The sequence below is a fragment of the Miscanthus floridulus genome, chromosome 2, assembly GCF_019320115.1.
Source record: "Miscanthus floridulus cultivar M001 chromosome 2, ASM1932011v1, whole genome shotgun sequence".
Lineage (NCBI taxonomy): Eukaryota > Viridiplantae > Streptophyta > Magnoliopsida > Poales > Poaceae > Miscanthus > Miscanthus floridulus.
The window spans coordinates 60,855,887-60,874,791 of NC_089581.1; the positions used below are offsets into that span (position 1 = coordinate 60,855,887).

General features: G+C 43.5%; 1 protein-coding gene across 2 annotated transcripts; it reads right to left on the minus strand.

Annotated features, from left to right (window-relative positions):
• Positions 1-3,266: 3,266 nt before the first annotated feature.
• On the minus strand, positions 3,267-18,382 carry LOC136525115 (protein ENHANCED DISEASE RESISTANCE 2-like). 2 transcript variants are annotated; one of them, XM_066518138.1, is made up of 22 exons: positions 17,601-18,382; positions 11,015-11,089; positions 10,877-10,930; positions 10,710-10,775; positions 10,568-10,629; positions 9,373-9,407; positions 9,153-9,242; positions 9,039-9,085; positions 8,858-8,958; positions 7,150-7,245; positions 7,002-7,066; positions 6,852-6,923; positions 6,606-6,752; positions 6,189-6,505; positions 5,604-5,667; positions 5,339-5,514; positions 4,974-5,075; positions 4,850-4,900; positions 4,612-4,755; positions 4,424-4,519; positions 3,936-4,037; positions 3,267-3,782 (listed from the first exon to the last, which is right to left on the minus strand). In XM_066518138.1, the coding sequence occupies exons 1-22, from the start codon at positions 17,850-17,852 to the stop codon at positions 3,687-3,689; spliced, it is 2,310 nt and encodes a 769-aa protein (XP_066374235.1). In that variant the 5' UTR covers positions 17,853-18,382; the 3' UTR covers positions 3,267-3,686. The 2 variants fall into 2 exon arrangements, with proteins under 2 accessions (XP_066374235.1, XP_066374237.1); XM_066518140.1 differs by having other exon boundaries at positions 10,568-10,626; positions 17,601-18,379.
• Positions 18,383-18,905: the final 523 nt, after the last annotated feature.

An 18,905-nucleotide genomic window follows, 5' to 3' on the forward strand; every position in this document is an offset into this window, starting at 1 on the left:
CTTATGAGACCTTATATGTGAATGACTTTGCTAATATGCAGCATGGCGTTTCCTTTAATTCATCATGAACAAATCTGCAATGTGTGGTTTCACCACAAAACATGTTGGTGAATGAGAGAACTGACTATTCTAATACTAATTAACTAGTTAGTTATTCTCAACCTTCACAATACACTTCTAGAGGAGAGGTTTTTCTTCCAAATTCAGCACCTTATATGAAATCCTAATGTTCACAATTCGGCTTCACATGTTACTAATAACTCTAGCCAAATCAATGAAAATATAACAAGCATGTATTCACATTTACATGCCAATGCAACATTAGGTTTGCCCCCTATTCAATCACAGAGTTTTGACATTACTTACCATTCATTGCAGAAAACACGACTACTACAACCTCCAGCATCTATTGAACTATCATTATCATGATCTACATATGACCGATTGGACCTTTGCTAATCAAGTCCAAAGGACCAACAACCAAAACTGGTGAAAGGATCTTTCAGATGGCTAGGGGGTGGGGGTTGAATAGCTTAATTTAAAATTGGGAATTTGGTGTTTCTGGCCTTATTCTAGATTGCAATGGTGATTTTGACTCTACTTTTTAAACTTTGTGATTTTGTCCTCGCAATTTTAAACTAAGTGCCTCTCAACGCCAAATAAGACTTAGAACTTGTTCGTCCTTAACCTTCTCACTCATCTTTTGAAAACCAAAATGAAATCCATCAATACGGGCATGAAAACCACTTATTGCTCATTTATCAATCATTATTGTGACCTAACTCATAATGCCTCTACAAAGCACACATTAGTCATAATGATTGTATCGTCATTAATCGCCAAAACCGAATTAGGAGCCTAGAGCTTTCATAGTGATCAATACCACACAATGAGACACAAAGATATATCCCCATGGTTCGGTAACTTGCCGATTATCTACGTCCACATTGAGGCAAGCCCGTGGATCATCGCTCCTCTATCAAGCATACAATCATACAGGTTGGCTCCGATGTGGGCACTTGATCTTGAGCCGGTTCGATCACAAGGTGCTTCTCAACCTCAATTCCACTAGAGTGGTTTTTTTGCCTCCTCCAGCGGGGATGAACCCAATAGCCCCTCACAAACACCTCCGAAGCACCTCATAATCTTCAATTAAGTGGTTTGGCGGAGTATCGCTGCTCCAAGCTGCCTAGGTGGCGGCAACCATCAAGAGTAACAAGCAAACTCACAACAAACTAAATCTCTAGTGCCACACTGCCACTCGATGCAATCTCTCAAGCAAATGCACTATGATCAATCCATTGTCGCCAAAGAATGCAATCACTAGCAAGCCAATGTGAGTAGAGGCTTAACTCAAATTCTAGTGTGTATCCAGCTTGGGGGGCTAAGGGATGTGCCATGCACGACCATACCCTCTATTTATAATCCACAAACAAATCTAGCCGTTGAAAACTTGGTAGGCTAAAAAGTGTGCATCGGAGAGCTCCGGTGCACACCGAAGTTCCCACACGGGAGCTTTCAAACAGTAACTTAAACGGTTAAGGGCCAGTTTGGTAGGGATCCAGATTCTCCTAGAAACGTTTCAGATCCATATTCTTTCTAGAAATGTTTCTCTATTAAAATAGGAATCACTTGGTAAGAATCGGTGAAACGTTTGGCTATTGATCCAGATTCTTCTTGAAATGAACTAGAATCACCACGAAACACCTATTTGGGTGATTCTCATTCATAGTACAAAAACGAGAAACGTTTCTCTAAGAATCCAAAACATTTCTGTAACCTATTTGGGTGTTTGGCAGCGATTCTGGTGATTCACCTGAGAATCCGAAACGTTTTTGTCATCCAAATAGCCCCTAAATTAAATTAACCGTTCAACTCCGGTGAGCTTTCCCAAGAGCTCTGGTGCTCATTAGCTCATGGTGCACATCGAATGGCTCCGGTTAGTGCAAAAAATACTCCATTGAGCTCCTTTTCACAATCCTTTTAAAATGACAACTTAAACAGGTCTCCCACGAAAATAAAATTTTAGTAATCCGTCTGAACCTGGAAATATAAAATGTCGTTCTCTCTTCTATTACAATTTGCTGAACTGAATGAGCTAGCAGAGGTGTTCCATAGCAGCAATTTGCTGATCTGGATTTATACAAGCAAGCAGTGGTATCCTTAGAGAGGTGCCCTAATTGCGTTGCACTGCACCGGACACACGTGAAGGGCCGGGCCGGCACGCGCCCGTGCATCGCGCGATCCAGTTCAGTGGCCCCACCGTCCCCGTGCCATGTTCGCACGCTGACCGAAACCTCAGAACCAATGAACATTCGAAGAGCTGATGCACGCGGCCGACACGTCGTTGGATCAAAAGTGCGACTGGCACATCAAAAGCGAGTCCGACCGTTCAGCCGTCACATCGGCGGCTCCAAGCACCGAAGCACCAGCACCACACAGCGTGGCGAACAATGAACATTCGAAAAGCCGATGCTACCGCTACTCCGCTAGCATAAAACAGTGCGCCGAACGCGTGCTGTCCTTATAGAGGGGCGAGGACCCAAGGGATAGATGCAAGCTCCACTCCTTGATGATGCTTTCGGTTCAAGCGATCTGAGCACCCATGATCACTGCAATTTTGGTTGGGGATCCCTTTCAGTTCAATGTGGGGGGAACCGCGAGTTCTCAAATACAATCATTCCAGCCATTGCTCTCCTGGTCAATGCATAGTTAATGGTTTGCGCGTGTTTAGTTCCAACTCTAAATTCCCAAAAGTGCTACAGTACCCATCACATCGAATCTTGCGATACATGCATAGAACATTAAATATAGATAAAAAAAACTAATTGCACAGTTTAGTTGAAAATTACGAGACGAACGTTTTAATCCTAATTAGTCCATAATTGAACACTAATTGCCAAATAAAAACGGAAGTGCTACAGTACCCAAATTCCCAAATTCACCGAACTAAGCACGTGTTTAGTTGAGGGAATTTAAAAATTTGGGTTACTGTAACACTTTCGTTTTTATTTGACAATTAGTGTTCAATCATGGACTAATTAGGCTTAAAACGTTCGTCTCGTAATTTCCAACCAAACTGTGCAATTAGTTTTTTTTCGTCTACATTTAATGCTCCATGCACGTATCGCAAGATTCGATGTGACAGATACTGTAGCACTTTTTGGGAATTTGTGGTAGCAACTAAACACGCCCTAAATACTCGTTGCTTGCTGTTAGATCCGACGATCTGACATCACTCAGGTCAGATGGGACGCCCTGGTACAAGGATTAGAATACACTTTTTTCTTTCCGTTTTTTTTTCCGTGGTGATAAGATGCCAAAGAATGAGGGGCCTTTTATCATGGATTGCTATCATCATTACAACACAATACCTGAGCAGTCGGCGAGAGGAGAATGTACAACGTCTGCAGTGGATCCCCCACTTTTGGCGGGGGCAATACAAGGAGCATCTGGGGCTGCCGATTGTGTCGGCAGCAAGGAATGGATTCAGCTTTTTGGTCTTTTGATTTGCAGCATGTTCGGCTAGGTCCGAAACGATCGTATACGATCGTGGATTATTATTGTTGGCTGGTTTGGTGTGAGAGAAAAATACTATTCTGGCTGGAAATTTACGATCATTTACGACCAAGTGAACAGGCTGTGATGTCCTGTCTTCAAAAAGAATGAGGTCAGTTGGGGTCCTTCTAGCATTCGTCTATTGATACTGCCTTGGAGGCATCCAGGTAATTCAGTCGGCAGGTACCTAGGAGGAATTCTGGGAGTTCTTCATATGTGTTGCCCTGCATGAGGCAAATCATGAAATTAAAGCATGTACTATGAGAGTGAGAAAGAAGCATAAATCTTCTGTGATCTCTACGGATGTATGCTCAACCTCAAGGCAATTTTCATGTGAACAGGCGTTTTGTGAATTAGCTAGATGCACGATCGGTTACCTGTACCAAGAAGGCCATTTCAATCACCAGATTGTTCAAGTAGCCAAGCACTAGGCTCACGACACCTCGTGCCACTGTTGATGAACCTATATCAACTCCAAGCTGGAAAATTACAGGCAAAGCTGAATATAGCTTCTGGGATCACAGAGAACATATATTTATGTCGTAACATGCAACGTTGTCAGAAAAGTAAGTTAAAATCCAACAGATATGTAACAAGTCAAAAGCAACCTCCAGAATATTTGTTGTCCTTATCAAAAAAGAAGATATAGTAGTGGTAAAAGAAATTGAAGCAGACATTACTTTTGCCGTTGTATACTATGCAGGGAGAAATATAAACATAACAAGTCAAATTAACGGCTCCAAATCCAGTAGGAACGAAAAGCACAATTCAATTGGGTTAAAAAAAAAGGCACACTTCAAGGCTGCATTGGGATGATAAATAATAATGCAACAAGAGAAGCTAATATGACATGCTTATAGCTTACCTCCAAATAGTTGTTTCCACGGAAATAATTGATTTCTAATGCTTGTCCAATCAAGCAAGCTTTCTTGCCAACACTCTGTTTAACAATCCAAGATCCCTAAATGGACACACATTCCAAACATAAGACATCGACAGTTTACTGAGTACAGCTTAAAACAAATCAAATAAGGCTCAAAGTGCAAAACAAACCTTTGAGATGTAAGGGATGAGCTTGAACCTTGAGTTTCTGAATGCATCATCTCCATTTACAAATCTTTCAAGCAGAGGGACCTTTTCTAATGGTGTATCCATCATATAATACAAAGCTAAGCTGTATGTGGTTGAACCAGGAACCTGTATCCATCCGATTATAAGCAAGGAATTAAATCGTTATACAGCATGTGACATATGAAGTATCAACCCATATATACACCACAAAATATCTCACCTGTATGTTTACAATGAAGAAGAAATTGGTGCCTCCTTGTGCTGCGCATTTCTACATAAAAGCTATTGGTAAATATCTTCATTACTGCTGATGAAACAAAATTACTGGCTTTAGCATAAGATACCTGGACTAGTCCCCCAGGGCGACCAGCTAGATCATCCTCACGCTTATCAGACTTTATCCAATCAGCACCTACCATTTGCATCAGGGTACTATTTGCCTTGATCTGTCAAAGTTACACGTAAGTTGTATCAGCATCATTATGGTAACTTCAACCAACCATTTAGGATTTATATTGAACCGCAGTGTTTCCCTACAGTCTACTTTTCGAAAAGGTAGCAGTAGCGATAACATGGCTAGTGACAATTATCCTGTAAGGTGCCCTTCCCCACAGTAATCCACTACCAAAGAGGTTCAGGTTGTTTTGCACCTAACTAAGATATTTAATTTTTTTTTTCAGGATTTGATCTTTGCAGCATATCAAGCAACCTTTAGACGATCGTGCAAATAAGTCTCTCCCCGGATTAAGAATGTCGTAGGATCTGTCGTTGCCCAAGTAGAAGGTACTGTATAACTCGAATCTTTGGGAAGAGTATATCCATAGCAACATGGCCCATTATCAGCATCTGCAGCTCCCTGTAAGTCAACGTATCCTTTTTTCTGGACTAAAATAGAGGAAAAGGAGGAGAGGAAAGATCAAAACTAGAACAAAAGAAAAAAAAACATTGGTCATTGGGCAGTAACTGTAACACACCTGCAAGATCATGCAACCTTTTTACAAAAACAGCAGCTGTGGACAATTTAGCATGGCGCTGATCCTGCAGAAGAAATGCCAAAACATTAGAAATGACATGTAAAAATAGTTACAACTTTGTATGTCCTGTTAAGTAATGCCATTCTTTGTAATTAAGTTGCTGCTCACAGTTCACTGTTCTGACATAAAAGGTTCCACTTTTTCAAGCATGGACACATCAGTATGCTCAACTCTTATTTTAATTGTTGAAAATGTAGAAGCTATATAGTATGTACTAAGAGGGCTGCAAGCACACTCAATGTAAGCTGAATATTCAGAGCGAACTTTTTTTTATGGGTCATTCAACATTATTTTGTCTCTAAATTTGAATGTCACAGAATTTTCAAGGGGAAAAAATAGGTCGTCGGCATATTGATATAAACCACACAGACACATCTTTACTATGACCAGAAGATAAATAGTACCACAGGCTCACATCTGTACTATGACCACAGAAGATGTGATGTAGAAGAACTGACTTTGTGAATAAGAACAATGGTAAGTTATTAGCATGGTACTTTGATCATGCAAATACAATGAACTCACCGAAGCATGTGTGCTCTCATCAGAAGGAAACATAACTTCCCTCTGATCATATTCTGATTCATCTGGCACATCAAAGAACTCGTCTGCCGCATCATTAAGTTGAACAAAGGAACTGGTACTGCTTAAGTGCCTGTTAGAACCACCCATTGATCCTTCAGTAGGACCCTCAAGTCTTCTGTTCTCATTTTCTTGCTGAATTTCCAAATTTATTCGCTGATTTTCACCTTGTGGTAGTCCCATGTCCCTGGTCAACTCACCAGATGAGAACTCCATGCAAGCACAATTACCATTTTTTGCTCGGAAGAATTCTCGTAGTGCTGAAAAAATGTAAGTTCGCAGAGTATTATCGAAATTTGCAAAAAGAGAAATTTCATGGTTGCATCAGGCAAAGATGTATTGACGTAATACAAGACATACCTGCTACTCTGCCTAGCATTCGTATAGTGCTATATTTGGCAGATGATGTAAACAGATAAGACTTCCAGAATTTCCAATCTATGGCAAGCATGTGCTTTACAACTGATTGTCTTCCTTGATTGACTGGTGATATTACATAACCTCCACCTAAATATTCAAAAAGGCACATATCAATTAAGTGTAAGCAAATACAATAGCAAGTTTAGTTCCCACAGAAGTTTTGACTGAAAGTAAAGCATACATTACTTTTAAGACATGCACGGATGTAGCCTCTCTCAGGACGACATTTGCAGTGGAAAACAGAGTGGTATAGAATTACTGAAAATTCAAGATAAGTGTCAAATCTAGATAACTACAAATGAAATATATATATCACTTTTTGTCAAACAATAGTACCGTAAGTTCCATCATCTTCTCGCCTCCAATATCGTCTAAGTAATAGATCTCTCTTTCTCATTCCCCTGAAAACTAAATATAATACAATTACAACTTAATAACAAATCATGCATATAAAAATAGCAGGATAATCAATCCAGCAACAGACCATGGTAACCAGTCGCCTCTTAATTTCTTGTGGATTATGTCTGTATGCCCATCAAGATGCTCGACCACCTTTCCTTCCCGCAAACAGAAGTCCCATCTAAAAAATGATCTCAGCTATTATTTGGTTGAAAAAAAAAAAATTAAGTCAGGCGTATGCAAATCATTGTCATCTGGCCTTGAGTTTATTACTGAGAGAACAGTAGAGCAGGTAGTTAACTAAACACATTGGAAATATAACTAACAGTCTAAAAAAACTAGAGCCATCCAGGAGGAACTAGGTGGCATTTTATTAAGAACAAAATACAGGTTCTCGACGAGTTTCTCTACTTTAGCTAGTACACATGAACTGTTAATGCCAAGTTTGAGTGTAACACTAATAATCTCAGGTTTAGAATAGATGCTAGTTTAGGAAGTTGTTTAAGCCGCCACCTATTTGTTGCTTGTTGGTACCACTTTTAGAAAGCTAGGTGAGTATCAACAGGGACAAACTATGTAAAAAGCAATGTACTCATTCCCTCTAGATACATCACGTAAGCTTTGGAGAAACAAAAGCTATAGTAATTTAGACCAGAGGATGTACTTTTTTTTTGCGCGCGCGCGGTGGGGGTGGGGGGGCTCAAAGTTTCCAGCAAATTTCTTTGCTTGCTATCTACTAAACTTATTCCGATATGCCAGAAATGATAACTAACAAGTTGGTGTCAAGAAGCAGTAGTACCGTGGTCACTGAGCAATACACAGAGATACTGCTGGGAATCTGAAAAGTTGTCCCAGGACACTCACCATTTGCAATGCTGGTGCTGCCATGTTGCCACTGGAAATGGAGGTTAAGGAGGGCAAGTTCCTCAAAGGGCTGATGTATCTCTACTCTCTAGGAGGAGAGGACAAACCTATGGTCTTCCTATGTCTAGTGTGGTATAGGGTCCAAACTCTCAAAAGGGAAGTGTTTCTAAAAGCAGAGGAAGTAGCTGGCAGAAACGGTAGAACACGGCAACTTGTAGCTTGGCACAAGGAGATTAGCAATGACGGGGTTGTGCCGCTCTGGCCATGGCCAGTAGCAGCCTTGTACCCAAGCCCCTCCCTGAAGTGACTTGGATCATGCCAGATCCACATTTGATTTTGTCTATCTGGGTGGTGGCAGAGGAAAGCGTGGAAGGAGTATACAGAGAGCCAGAGAAGACAGACCAGCTGGTTTAGGTCTTTAGGACTTCCAATCCTCTAGCTTGTTTGGACGGGTGGAACATGGCAGAAGGTTAACTTTGAGTCCTTGTGTTCTATGGGAGTATTGTCCTTGTTGTACAGAGTTTAATACCTCATATGAATCAGGAAAGACACACTGTGGGCATGCATAAACAATGTGTCAACACGATTTTTAAGAAATAAAACTAGAATGCAATTCAGCGGAATAGGTGCATTAAAGAAGCTTTAAGTTGATGAGGTGAAAGTTCATTTTCTTCTTTCACAAGGCAGAAGAATTCAGTGAAGTCGCAAGCTTAATTCCTATTGCATACATCCAACAGTCACCTCGATACAGTTTTTTTTTTTTTTTTTCATATTTTCTGTAAGCAGCAAATCATCAACTTCCAGCGTAAGTTGTGTTATGGGCATGTGAATACCAGAAGTGCATACTAATGCTTTTACGCATATTGACAAAATGTACTGCAATTTTTTTTCATAAATCAAAAGCTTGAGCATGGGAACAACTGTCTTACTCAGATCTTGATTGGCCAAGGGACATTAGAGTCTGGAAGACAGCCTCAGAATTCGCATCAACCACACCAACTGCCATTATAGCCGGATGATCATCCCAATACTGAGGAAACAAGCAAACTATTGTGAATTTAACAATACATCCATACGCATGCACAATGCATTGCTGAGAATAAGATATACCTTCCCACGAGAGCCACCATCGTTTTCCTCAGTAAACAAACGTAAACCTAAAGCAAGTAAATTGGATTTTAGCAGAAATTTCATTGATGGAAACAAAGAAATCTATATCATTACCATTTTTACAGCCAAATATTGTCCATGGAGAAGGTGCAATAACATCAGATGCCATTGGATCGTTATGAGCAGATGAAAATAAAGTCCAATCTGATAAAATTTTCACACAAAGAGAAAATAAGAACAGTGTGGCATTAAAGAGCACAAGAAATCTGTTACTTCTACAAACATTGATGATTTTACTAAAATTACTCATTCAACTGAAAACTATATAAGTTACCTATTGAGTGCATGCAGCTATTGCGGCGGCTCAACCTGCAATGCCATAGTAGCCAATTAGACAAATAGAGAAGCTACATATACTATTACATAAATTATGAATATACAAATTATAATGCCATTTCTACCCAAAAATACTTATAACATCACATAGAGCAAATAATTGCAGTGGCTAGCATCCTACAGGCAATCAGTCAAACTCAGTCAGACCAAGACATATGTTCAAGTGTAACATATTAGGGTTGGGAGTTTGCTTAACACTCAGCCTCCAAACGCGTCACGGTATCGATGATTCTTTTAACTGCGCAAGACACAGAAACCGTGAGAATGAACTACCGCTCACGTTTTCTGTGCCACGAGCTGGAGGCCGCGGTCGCGATACCGCACCGCAGTCCCAAACACGCCCTAAGACTCAGGAACCACCCCCTTGGTGCTACATCCATTTCCGAGGTCTAAAATTCAATTAGCACCCTGCCCTGGGACAAGCTATAGATGCATAGCAACTCATTTGGATTCAGCCTTCCTTCACATGGGAAAAAAATCTAAAGTTACTATGCATGGCCCACATGACATTATATGCAGCTACTAACTGTAGGATTTGAGTGTGAGTATAACACACCTCTACCCAACTTGAGCCACAATAGCCACTCCAACTGGACAAGGGTTTAACAAGAAGCAAATCAGGATAATCAAAACTATAGCTCTGCATCGCATCCCTTTTAATCATCATAAACATCTTCTCCAAGTATCAATTGAAACAAAAAGATGTCATGGCGATTGCACCACCCTAACAATGATTTGTGTTCAGCATAATAGCATATCCCTACCTTGCAGAAAAAGGGACAGCATGACACATCACCATATTTATGGTTGTTTTCAGGCATTAACAAGAATTTATAGCATACACAAAACAAGTCTTATGTTATTAATATTCCTGATTCCTAAGACCAATGTATCTCAACCATCAGATAACATCCTTTACACTTTAATCTGCATAAATTTTGAACCGCAACTACCAAAGAAAAACTGATCAAGCCAAAGCAACATAAAACTAACTTAATTATGTGAATGTTCCCGCAGTCACTGTTACAACAATCCGTCAACTAAGCAATCCCACAACTCAACTAGCTTTTTATAACACTGCTTCCAGTTCATATGCTGAATAAATTACAAAACCAAGTGTGATCTGCAGGTACCTGAAAGCCTGCCATCTTCTGTGTGAACAAGCAACAATGTGCTCATCTTTTCTAGGGGACTGCTAACAGAATGGAAAACATGTGAGCGTTTTATGGAACAATATGATAGCAAGTGGAACAATAAAATAAGCAAAACTCCAACCTTTAAGGCAGACTCCATTAAGCACCTGATCCACCTAGCTGCTTCTTCTGAACTTCTTGCACCCAACTTGAAAACATTGGTGAACAGACAAAGGGAAATCTTACTATCACAAACCAAGCAGAGCAATACAAGCTGTCCAATGAAGGGAGTCGAACATTACTCCTTACCTTAAGTTGATCATAATGATTGGAAGCATTATGAAGTGTGAATATGTAAAAGTCCTGTCAAATAAAAGATGAGGAAAATGCTTAAGATAGTGTTTGCATAAGCCTTATATAAAGTAACAAAAAAAGAATAGGTCTTACACTCCTATGTAAACTTTCTCTGCCATTGTCTGTCACATGAATACAAGAGTCAATTATTGCACTTCTAACAGGATCCTGCACCCGAAACAGAGAAAAAGGAAACTGTGTCATGGTTCAAAAGGACATAGAATTGGAAAACCAAAGTTTCATTCAAGAATTGAATGTAGCCAATAGATAGCTTCAAATATTCCTAGTCCAATTTAAGCTCGGAGTAGCACATAGACGATCAGCATTTATCCCAGTGATCTAGTTTATATTGCCAAGTCAGCATGCTGTAATAATCATAATCCCTTGCTCTCTTCCTAATTGCCTAAACATTGAGTAACAAACTGAGAATCAATGCAGGATTCTGCAATCGCGTATGTGGAGAGCCAAAACAAAGTAGTACAGATGCCATATCCTTCAGAAGGGACAGCATGCGTGTTCCCTATATGGAAGCCACTCAAGACTCAGACAGAGGCAGTATAGAGTTCAATGAATGCAACCTTTCAACTTCAAATGTTAAGTACCATTAGTTTGATTTCACACAACAGCGACCCTGATTTCAACATCCTGATAATTGAATTGAACAACACTTTTTTTTTTCCTCCTAAATCTTAACACGTTGCGTGAAGGTACGAACCATGACACTAGGGGCGCGTTTGCGACCCTGGCTCGGAGGCCCGGCTGCGCCCGTGGGCTGCAACTTGCCATGTTTGTGGTCGTGGCCCGCAAGCGAGCCTGGCTTCCCAGAGCCAAAAACGACCTCTCCACCTGGCTCTCTGAAAACGACCAAAACCCTCGTTTCTTTGGAGCCGAGCTCGTGGCGGCGCACGCAGGCGATTTTGGGCGGCGGCGGGGTGGCTCGCGCGGGCTCTGGTGGGAAGGGGAAACTTCTTTGCGCGCGTCCCCGCTCTCTGCTCCCGCTCTGGCCACCGCACGCGAAGCGAAATGGCGGCGATTTCGCCGGCCTTTATATACGGGTTCCCACTCTCCACTCTCTCCTTCCACTCGATGCTTGCTCTTCCACCTCCCTCGTGAGAGACCGGCGGTGAGTGGTGGTGCGTGGCGGCGGCGGCGACCTCCGGCTGGTTGTGGGTTCGGTCACCGGCGCCAAGGTTCTTCGCCGTGTCCCTGCTCCGGCTGCTGCTGGGACTCCGTGGCGGCGGTGTTCCTCTTCTTCTCCGTCCGCATCTGCTTCGTCTTCTTCCCGATCTGCATCCTCTACTTCCAGATCTGCCTCCTCTCCGTTGTTTGGACCCCGAGCCAAGGTGAAATCGACCCCAATCTTCTTTTTTGTGGTGCTTCTTGAAGTTCTTAGGGTTTCTTGTTCGTTGCTTGTTCATGATCTGTTAGGGTTTCATACTTGTTATAACTGCTTCATGCTCCTATTAGGGTTACTTGTACCTTGCTGTTCTTGATCTGTTGGGATCGTGATCTGTTAGGGTTGTTGATCTGTTTCAGATTAGTATTGTACCTTGCTGTTCATAACTGTTTGATGCAGTTGTTAGTGTTACTTGTACCTTGCTGTTCTTGATCTGTTAGGGATGTTGATCTGTTTCTGATTACTATTGCTCTGAGTTTTTTGTTCCATCATTGGTCGATGATGTTGTTCCAAATTTAGCACTGGGAGGCATCACATACAAGATGCAGTCGTGCTTTTGTTCATATGCATTCATTTCACATTCATGTTGATGCCTAGCAGGGTACATTAAGCTGAAATCATGTTACATTTTTACATGCTTGTAGATGGATCTGTCTTTGAGCCGTGACATGCTGTGTAGGAAGGCAGCTGCCTTGACTGTTGTTATGGTTTCCTTTGTATCCACTAGGCTGAAAAGGAAAACCCCTGAACCTGAAACCCCACTGCCTTGATCCTATAGCACTAGGCCCTGATTAGGGATGAAAATGAACAGCACAGACAGAGAACACTGAGAATGATATACAATTCCACTGATTCAGAGTGTATTTCTATGATTAGGATGAAGAGAGCTGCTTTTTTTAAGTTAGTGAGAACTTTTAGAGAGAGGAGTTTTGTCACTGATAGGGAGGGGGTGTCAGTAGAAGAGCAGGTTGCCATGTTTTTACATGTTGTAGGGCACAACCAAAGATTTAGGGTTGTCCACCAGTCCTTTAGGAGGTCCATCCAAACTGTCCATAAGCACTTCCATCAGGTGTTGTATGCTGTGGGTGAGCTTAGGAATGAAATGATAAAGCCAGCTAGCACTACCACTCACCCAAAGATTCTTGGAAGCCATACATGGAATCCATATTTTAAGGTAATTGTATACCCTGGGTTCATTAGTTACATTAGACCTGTTGCAATGACCTGACCCATGCTTTTTAGGATGTCATTGGCTTTATAGATGGCACTCATTTCCTAGCAAGGGTTCCTAGGCGCATGCAACAAGCTTTTAGGGGTAGGAAAAAGGATCCCACCCAAAATGTGATGGTAGCTGTGAATTGATGATCTGAAATTCACTTATGTCCTGGCTGGCTAGGGAGGGCTCTAGCCCATGATGCAACTGTTTTGGCTAGATGCTGTAGCCAGGGAAGATGGCTTGAGTTTGCCAGAAGGTAATTGCACACCAACACTAATTACATATTCCATGGCCTATTAACACACACTCTCACTAGTAGATGTCTTGTGTAGGTAAAATGTTCTTGGTAGATGCTGGGTATGCATGCAAAAATGGTTTCCTACCTCTCTACAGAGGGGGTTAGGTACCATTTGTCTGAGTATGGCCCAAGGAATAGGCCCACCAATGCAAGGGAGCTCTACAACCTTAGGCACTCATCACTTAGAGTGACTGTGAAGAGGGCTATAGGTGCACTGAAGGGCAGGTTTAGGATCTTGGACAACAAACCCTTCCACAAGTATAGGACACAAGTGAAGCTTGTAGTTGCCTGTGCCATTTTGCATAACTGGATCCTAGGTTTTGGCATTGATGAAGTAGTGCTTGATGAGGAAGGTTTCACTACTTCTGCTGATCCAACCAACCTACCCCCAGCCCATCTGGACCAAGACTCTGTTGACATGGCTAAAATAAGGGATACCATTTGCAATGCTATGTGGGAAGGGAGGGGAACAAACACTATTTGATGTAATATGTTCTTGAATTTAGCTTCTGTACCCTGCTATGGAACTCATGTGTGTGTCATGGTGATGTAATAATTTGGTGGACAAAGCTGAGACCAATTTTATGCTTCATTCATTCTGTTGTTGTTAATCTTACTGTCAGTCTATTCTTGAATTATTCTGTTCTTCATGATCTGTCAGTCTGTTGTTTATTCATACAACTGTTAATATTGTTGTCCGTCTATTCTTGACTAATTCTATTATTGATTTCATTATATGCCAGTCCTAGGATGGATTCAGGTGCATTTGAGGGTGGGTTTGTTGCTGGTACTTTAGTGATGGAGCAGCTCATCAATGGTGGTTCTGCCCCTGTTGTAGCTGGTGCTGGTGCTAGTGCTGCTGCCCCTGTTGCAGCTGGTGCTGGTGCTGGTGCTACTCTAGGTGCAGCAAACCCTATTGATGTTGCTGCTCCTGTGGCTGGGAATGGGGCTGTGAGGGCAATGAGGTGGACCAACACCACCTCTGGCTTTGTGCTAAGGAGGATGGCTGCCCTTGTTAGTGATGGTAGTAGGCCTAACAAGGTTTTCAAGGACAAAGATGTGAATTCTGTGGCCAAAGCCCTCAAGCTGTTCTGTGGGGAGGTTGTTAGCCCAACTCAAGTGTACAACCACTTGAGGAAGTGGAGGCAGAAATGGGCTAGGGTGAGCAAGTTGAAGGACCTTAGTGGTGCTCTTTGGGATGACCAGGCTCATGCTATCATGCTTGAGCAAGAGCACTACCTTGGCCACTGCAAGGTAGCAGTTTGATCTCGTCTTTGCCTTGACTACCTACATTTGCCTTTCTTAAACTACATTTGCCCAACTCTGCAGGACCATCCTAAAGATGTAGAGTTTCTTAACTGCCCTATTAGGTTCTACACTGAGATGGAGGCTATCTTTGCTAATGCCATGGCCACAGGCAAGTTTGCACTTGGGTCTGGTGAAGCCTTAGGGCAGAACCAGGCTGACAGTGTTGGTGCCAAGGCTGATGGTCCTCCTTTGACCCACACCATAGTTCCTAGTGAACAGGGAGGGGATAGCAAGGCCACTGAACTGCTTCCTACCTCCTCAGCTGCTGGCCCAAAGAGGAAGAGAGGGAACTTCTCTGAGGAGGAGATGCTCATGTTGACTAACATGTCAGATGATGTGAACAATGTGGCCAATGCTCTTAGGGAGACTGGACCTGCCCATGTTGATGCCAATCTATACCTTGCTGTGATGGAGATGCCTGGCTTCAGTGAGGAGGCACTTATTGTTGCCTACACCTTCCTCCTGGACAACAAGGCCCAAGGTAGGGGCTTTGTGAACATGAGTGATGCCCACAGGGCCCTTTGGCTTAGGACCTTCCTGGCCAAAAACTACTATGTGTAGTTCCACTACACATGAAGGGCTAGAAGGCCAGGAGGGGGTTGACTGTAGAGATGTATAGTTCCTCCACCCCCCTCACTCACTCTCTCTTCTTTTGACAACAGGAGCTTTTATGTGCAGTTTGCTTGTTCTTTTGACACCTGACCTTGATGGTGTAGTTTGCCTAGGAGGGTGGCTAACAATAGGCAAGGATTTAGGGAACATTTGAGCCCTTGGCTGTTGGGCTGAACTTGGTATTGTAAGAAACTTATTTGTAGCCTCTGTTGGCTACTTTTTATTTGATAACTAGTTGCCTATTTGTGTTGTTTATGCCCTGGTGGTAACTGTGGGATTTAAAGGCCTATGATGCATAAAACAAACATGAGGTGGCTACCTTATTCTTGTTTTGATGGTTTTGTTGTTGTGCTTTGTTCTTTATTTGCCTATCCTTCCATTCTACACTTATGCTCAGTTGTACTCCATAGCAACAACATCCTCTTGTGATGGCTGATGGCAGTGAGTGCAACTGATCAAAAGGTCTGTATGGCAGTGAGTGCAACTGTTGTTTATTTGCCTCTTTATTTGGTTCTTACAATTCTTGGTAGCCACCAATGACTAAACAAGGAAAAAAACCACCAAACTACTAAGCTGAGGCTAATTTTTTTATCAAGTAGCCGATGATGTTCACCATCATTCAAACTGAATGGTCGACTGAGGCATGTCATTCAGACCACTTACATGTTCTACATTTGGTTGGTTTCAGAGAATGCCTCCTTGCTATGTGGTCTTTGAAGGGAAGAAACCTGATGATTTATTTTACATGGTATGAGTGTGCTAAGCAAGTGCTTAGGGAAGAAGGGGCTATCTATCAGAAGTACAACAACTATGATGATGCTCTTAGAGATTTTAATGCAAGGGTACCTCAAGAACCCTTGCTGTTACCAATTGATGCCCCTCATGGGGATGCATCAGCATCCCTATGAACTGGTGACAGCTCAAGGTTCTGAAATCTATCCTCATTCACCTGGGCTGCAAGGCTGTTGCAAAAATGCTAGTCATCTTGATCTTGTTTATGGTTGTAGTTGGTCTGTCACTCAAGCTGTTCATGTGCCACAAGCTGTTGTTTTAATTAGGCCGATGATGACACAATAGGATGACTGCATTAGCTGGCTACATGTCCACTTTGATTCATGTACTCTCTTTTCTGTTAACTTGTTGCCCTTCTCGGCTTGCCAAACTACTTAATTCTGCTACTGTTCTTAATTTGCTTCTTTGATTATGCAATGTAGCCGGCAATGTATGTGTTGATTAAATGGAATTAGTCTGAGGCCTATGTCTTTTGTATATTTTCATTCAAAGTGTTTGCTTCTCTATTGATCATGATGTTCTTCCTTCTCTTTGGGCCAGGCCGAGCACAGCAGCTGGCAAACACAATCTGTGCTCGGCAGTTGGTGGCGGTTGGCGTTTGAGCCCGGCTGAGTATTGGGTCACAAACACCAGCTCGCCTGGGCCGGGCTGAATCGGTACAGGTGCGCAAACAAGCTTGCGTTGCAGCAAGTTGGGGCAGGCCTGCCCACGCCTGGTCCGTTTGGGCTGGCTATGCCATGCTGGTCCAGGTGCGCAAACACGCCCTAGTTGTCTCAGCAACCATTGTCCCGATAAAAGAGCCTTGGACAAGACTTGGCTTCAAACAGTCCAAACTGGGTATGGGACCACTGTTCTAGTGCCATTCCGGGTCAGGGCATCGAATCATTGCTTCCTACTTTTGGAGTGCCATTAATCCCGAATATAATCCGAACAGAGGAGGAACAAACAGCGGCAGGCACGCGATGCAATTCACCTACCTACATAATTCGCATGCATTTATAACAACCCAACGGCCGTGTAACGAACAGAAACCAACCCCAAATCAACTTCTCATCAGAATTAACATCCCGATTCCATTCGAGCACCAGAACAGATCACCAGGACGGTGGAGGAAAGCGTCAGAGCCGATCGAGCGATTGCGTTCACGGAACGGACAAACGCCCAGGATCCCCACCAACCAACCCACAAAATGCGAGGAAAAATCAAGGCGATTCCCCCCCGCCAATACAGAGGAGAAAACCACTGGTACATGGAGACGAGGCGTGCGTTACGTTACCTCGCGCTTGGAGGATGGCGCGGACTTGAAGCAGCGGAGCGTGGCGTCCTCGAGCACGAAGTAGCGCTTGCGCGAGTACTGCAGCCCGAACCGGTTGGATCGGATCAGGTACAGCCAGCCCTCCATCCGCATCCCCTCCTCCCCGCCACCACCGGCCGCGGCAGCCACGTCAGGCGGCGGCGTCGCCGTCGCAGTCGGCGCCCCCACCGCCGCCGTGTCCTCCACGACCGCTACCTCCGCCCCGCCAGCCATTCGCCCCACCGCGCTGGCTCCCCCGCCGAATTCGACCCCCCGGGCCGGGCCCCCCTCCTCTCGCCAAGGACGACGAGCCCGCAGCAGCGCGAGCGCCTCGGCTCCGCCTCCGCGTCGCGTCGCTTGGGATTGGCATGGCTTGCGGCCGCGGGGCACCTTCTCCCTGCGCTGCGCTTTTGTTTGTTTTGTTCTCCGCAGTCGAATTGAATTGAGCGCAGGCAGGCAGGGGTGGCCAGAGGCCCGCCCAGAGCGAGTAGTAGGACGGGGCGGAGGGCCGTCTGCCCGCGTGGGTCCCGCCGGCGGTGGGCCCCTGCCGTGCTTTTTCTTCTCTTTGTTTCTCGCCGATGGGTGAGCTGTTGCTTCCGCTGGCTTGGCTGTTATTTGTTCTGCCTGCGCGCGCGCGCTCTCTCTCTCCCTCCTTTGCACAATCAGAGGAGAGAGGAGAGGAAGAGGATGACGCAAACGATGAAACGAAGGAGAGAGGGGGGGAGAGACCGTGATGCGTGCGTGCCTCGGAATTTTCGGTGGAAAACGAGGGCTCTGGTGACTCTGACGGTTTGCGGATATCTGCGGGAAAGAGTCGGGTCGTTTGATTTGGTGAAGGCGTTATATGCGAGCGAAGAATTCCCCAACCATTTTGGGTTTTGAGGAAAGGGTTTATTTTGAGGTGGTAAATGAACCCTTTGCTTCTTCATCTTCTTAGTTTTTTTTTCTGCTCTGAATAGTCATCACTTTTTTTTCCCGAATAATGGCAATTCATCTATTTTGTCCGATGAGTCGACCAGATGGCGGGAACCAAGTCGACGTGAGACTGATGAGTGATGACAGGTTGAAGCTTGCGCACATAAATTTTGTAGATATATGTCTAGTAGGTAGATACTCCTATTTATTTTCATATGTCTGGTATGGTATGAGGGTAGGGGAAAAAGAATTCCTGAGACCGTTCGGCTGGCTGGTGGCTGGGCAGCCAACTCAGGAAAGTACTGTTCACGTGAACAGTATCAAGTAGAACAGTATTTTTCCTCACAACAATCACTTAAAACTGTATTTTAG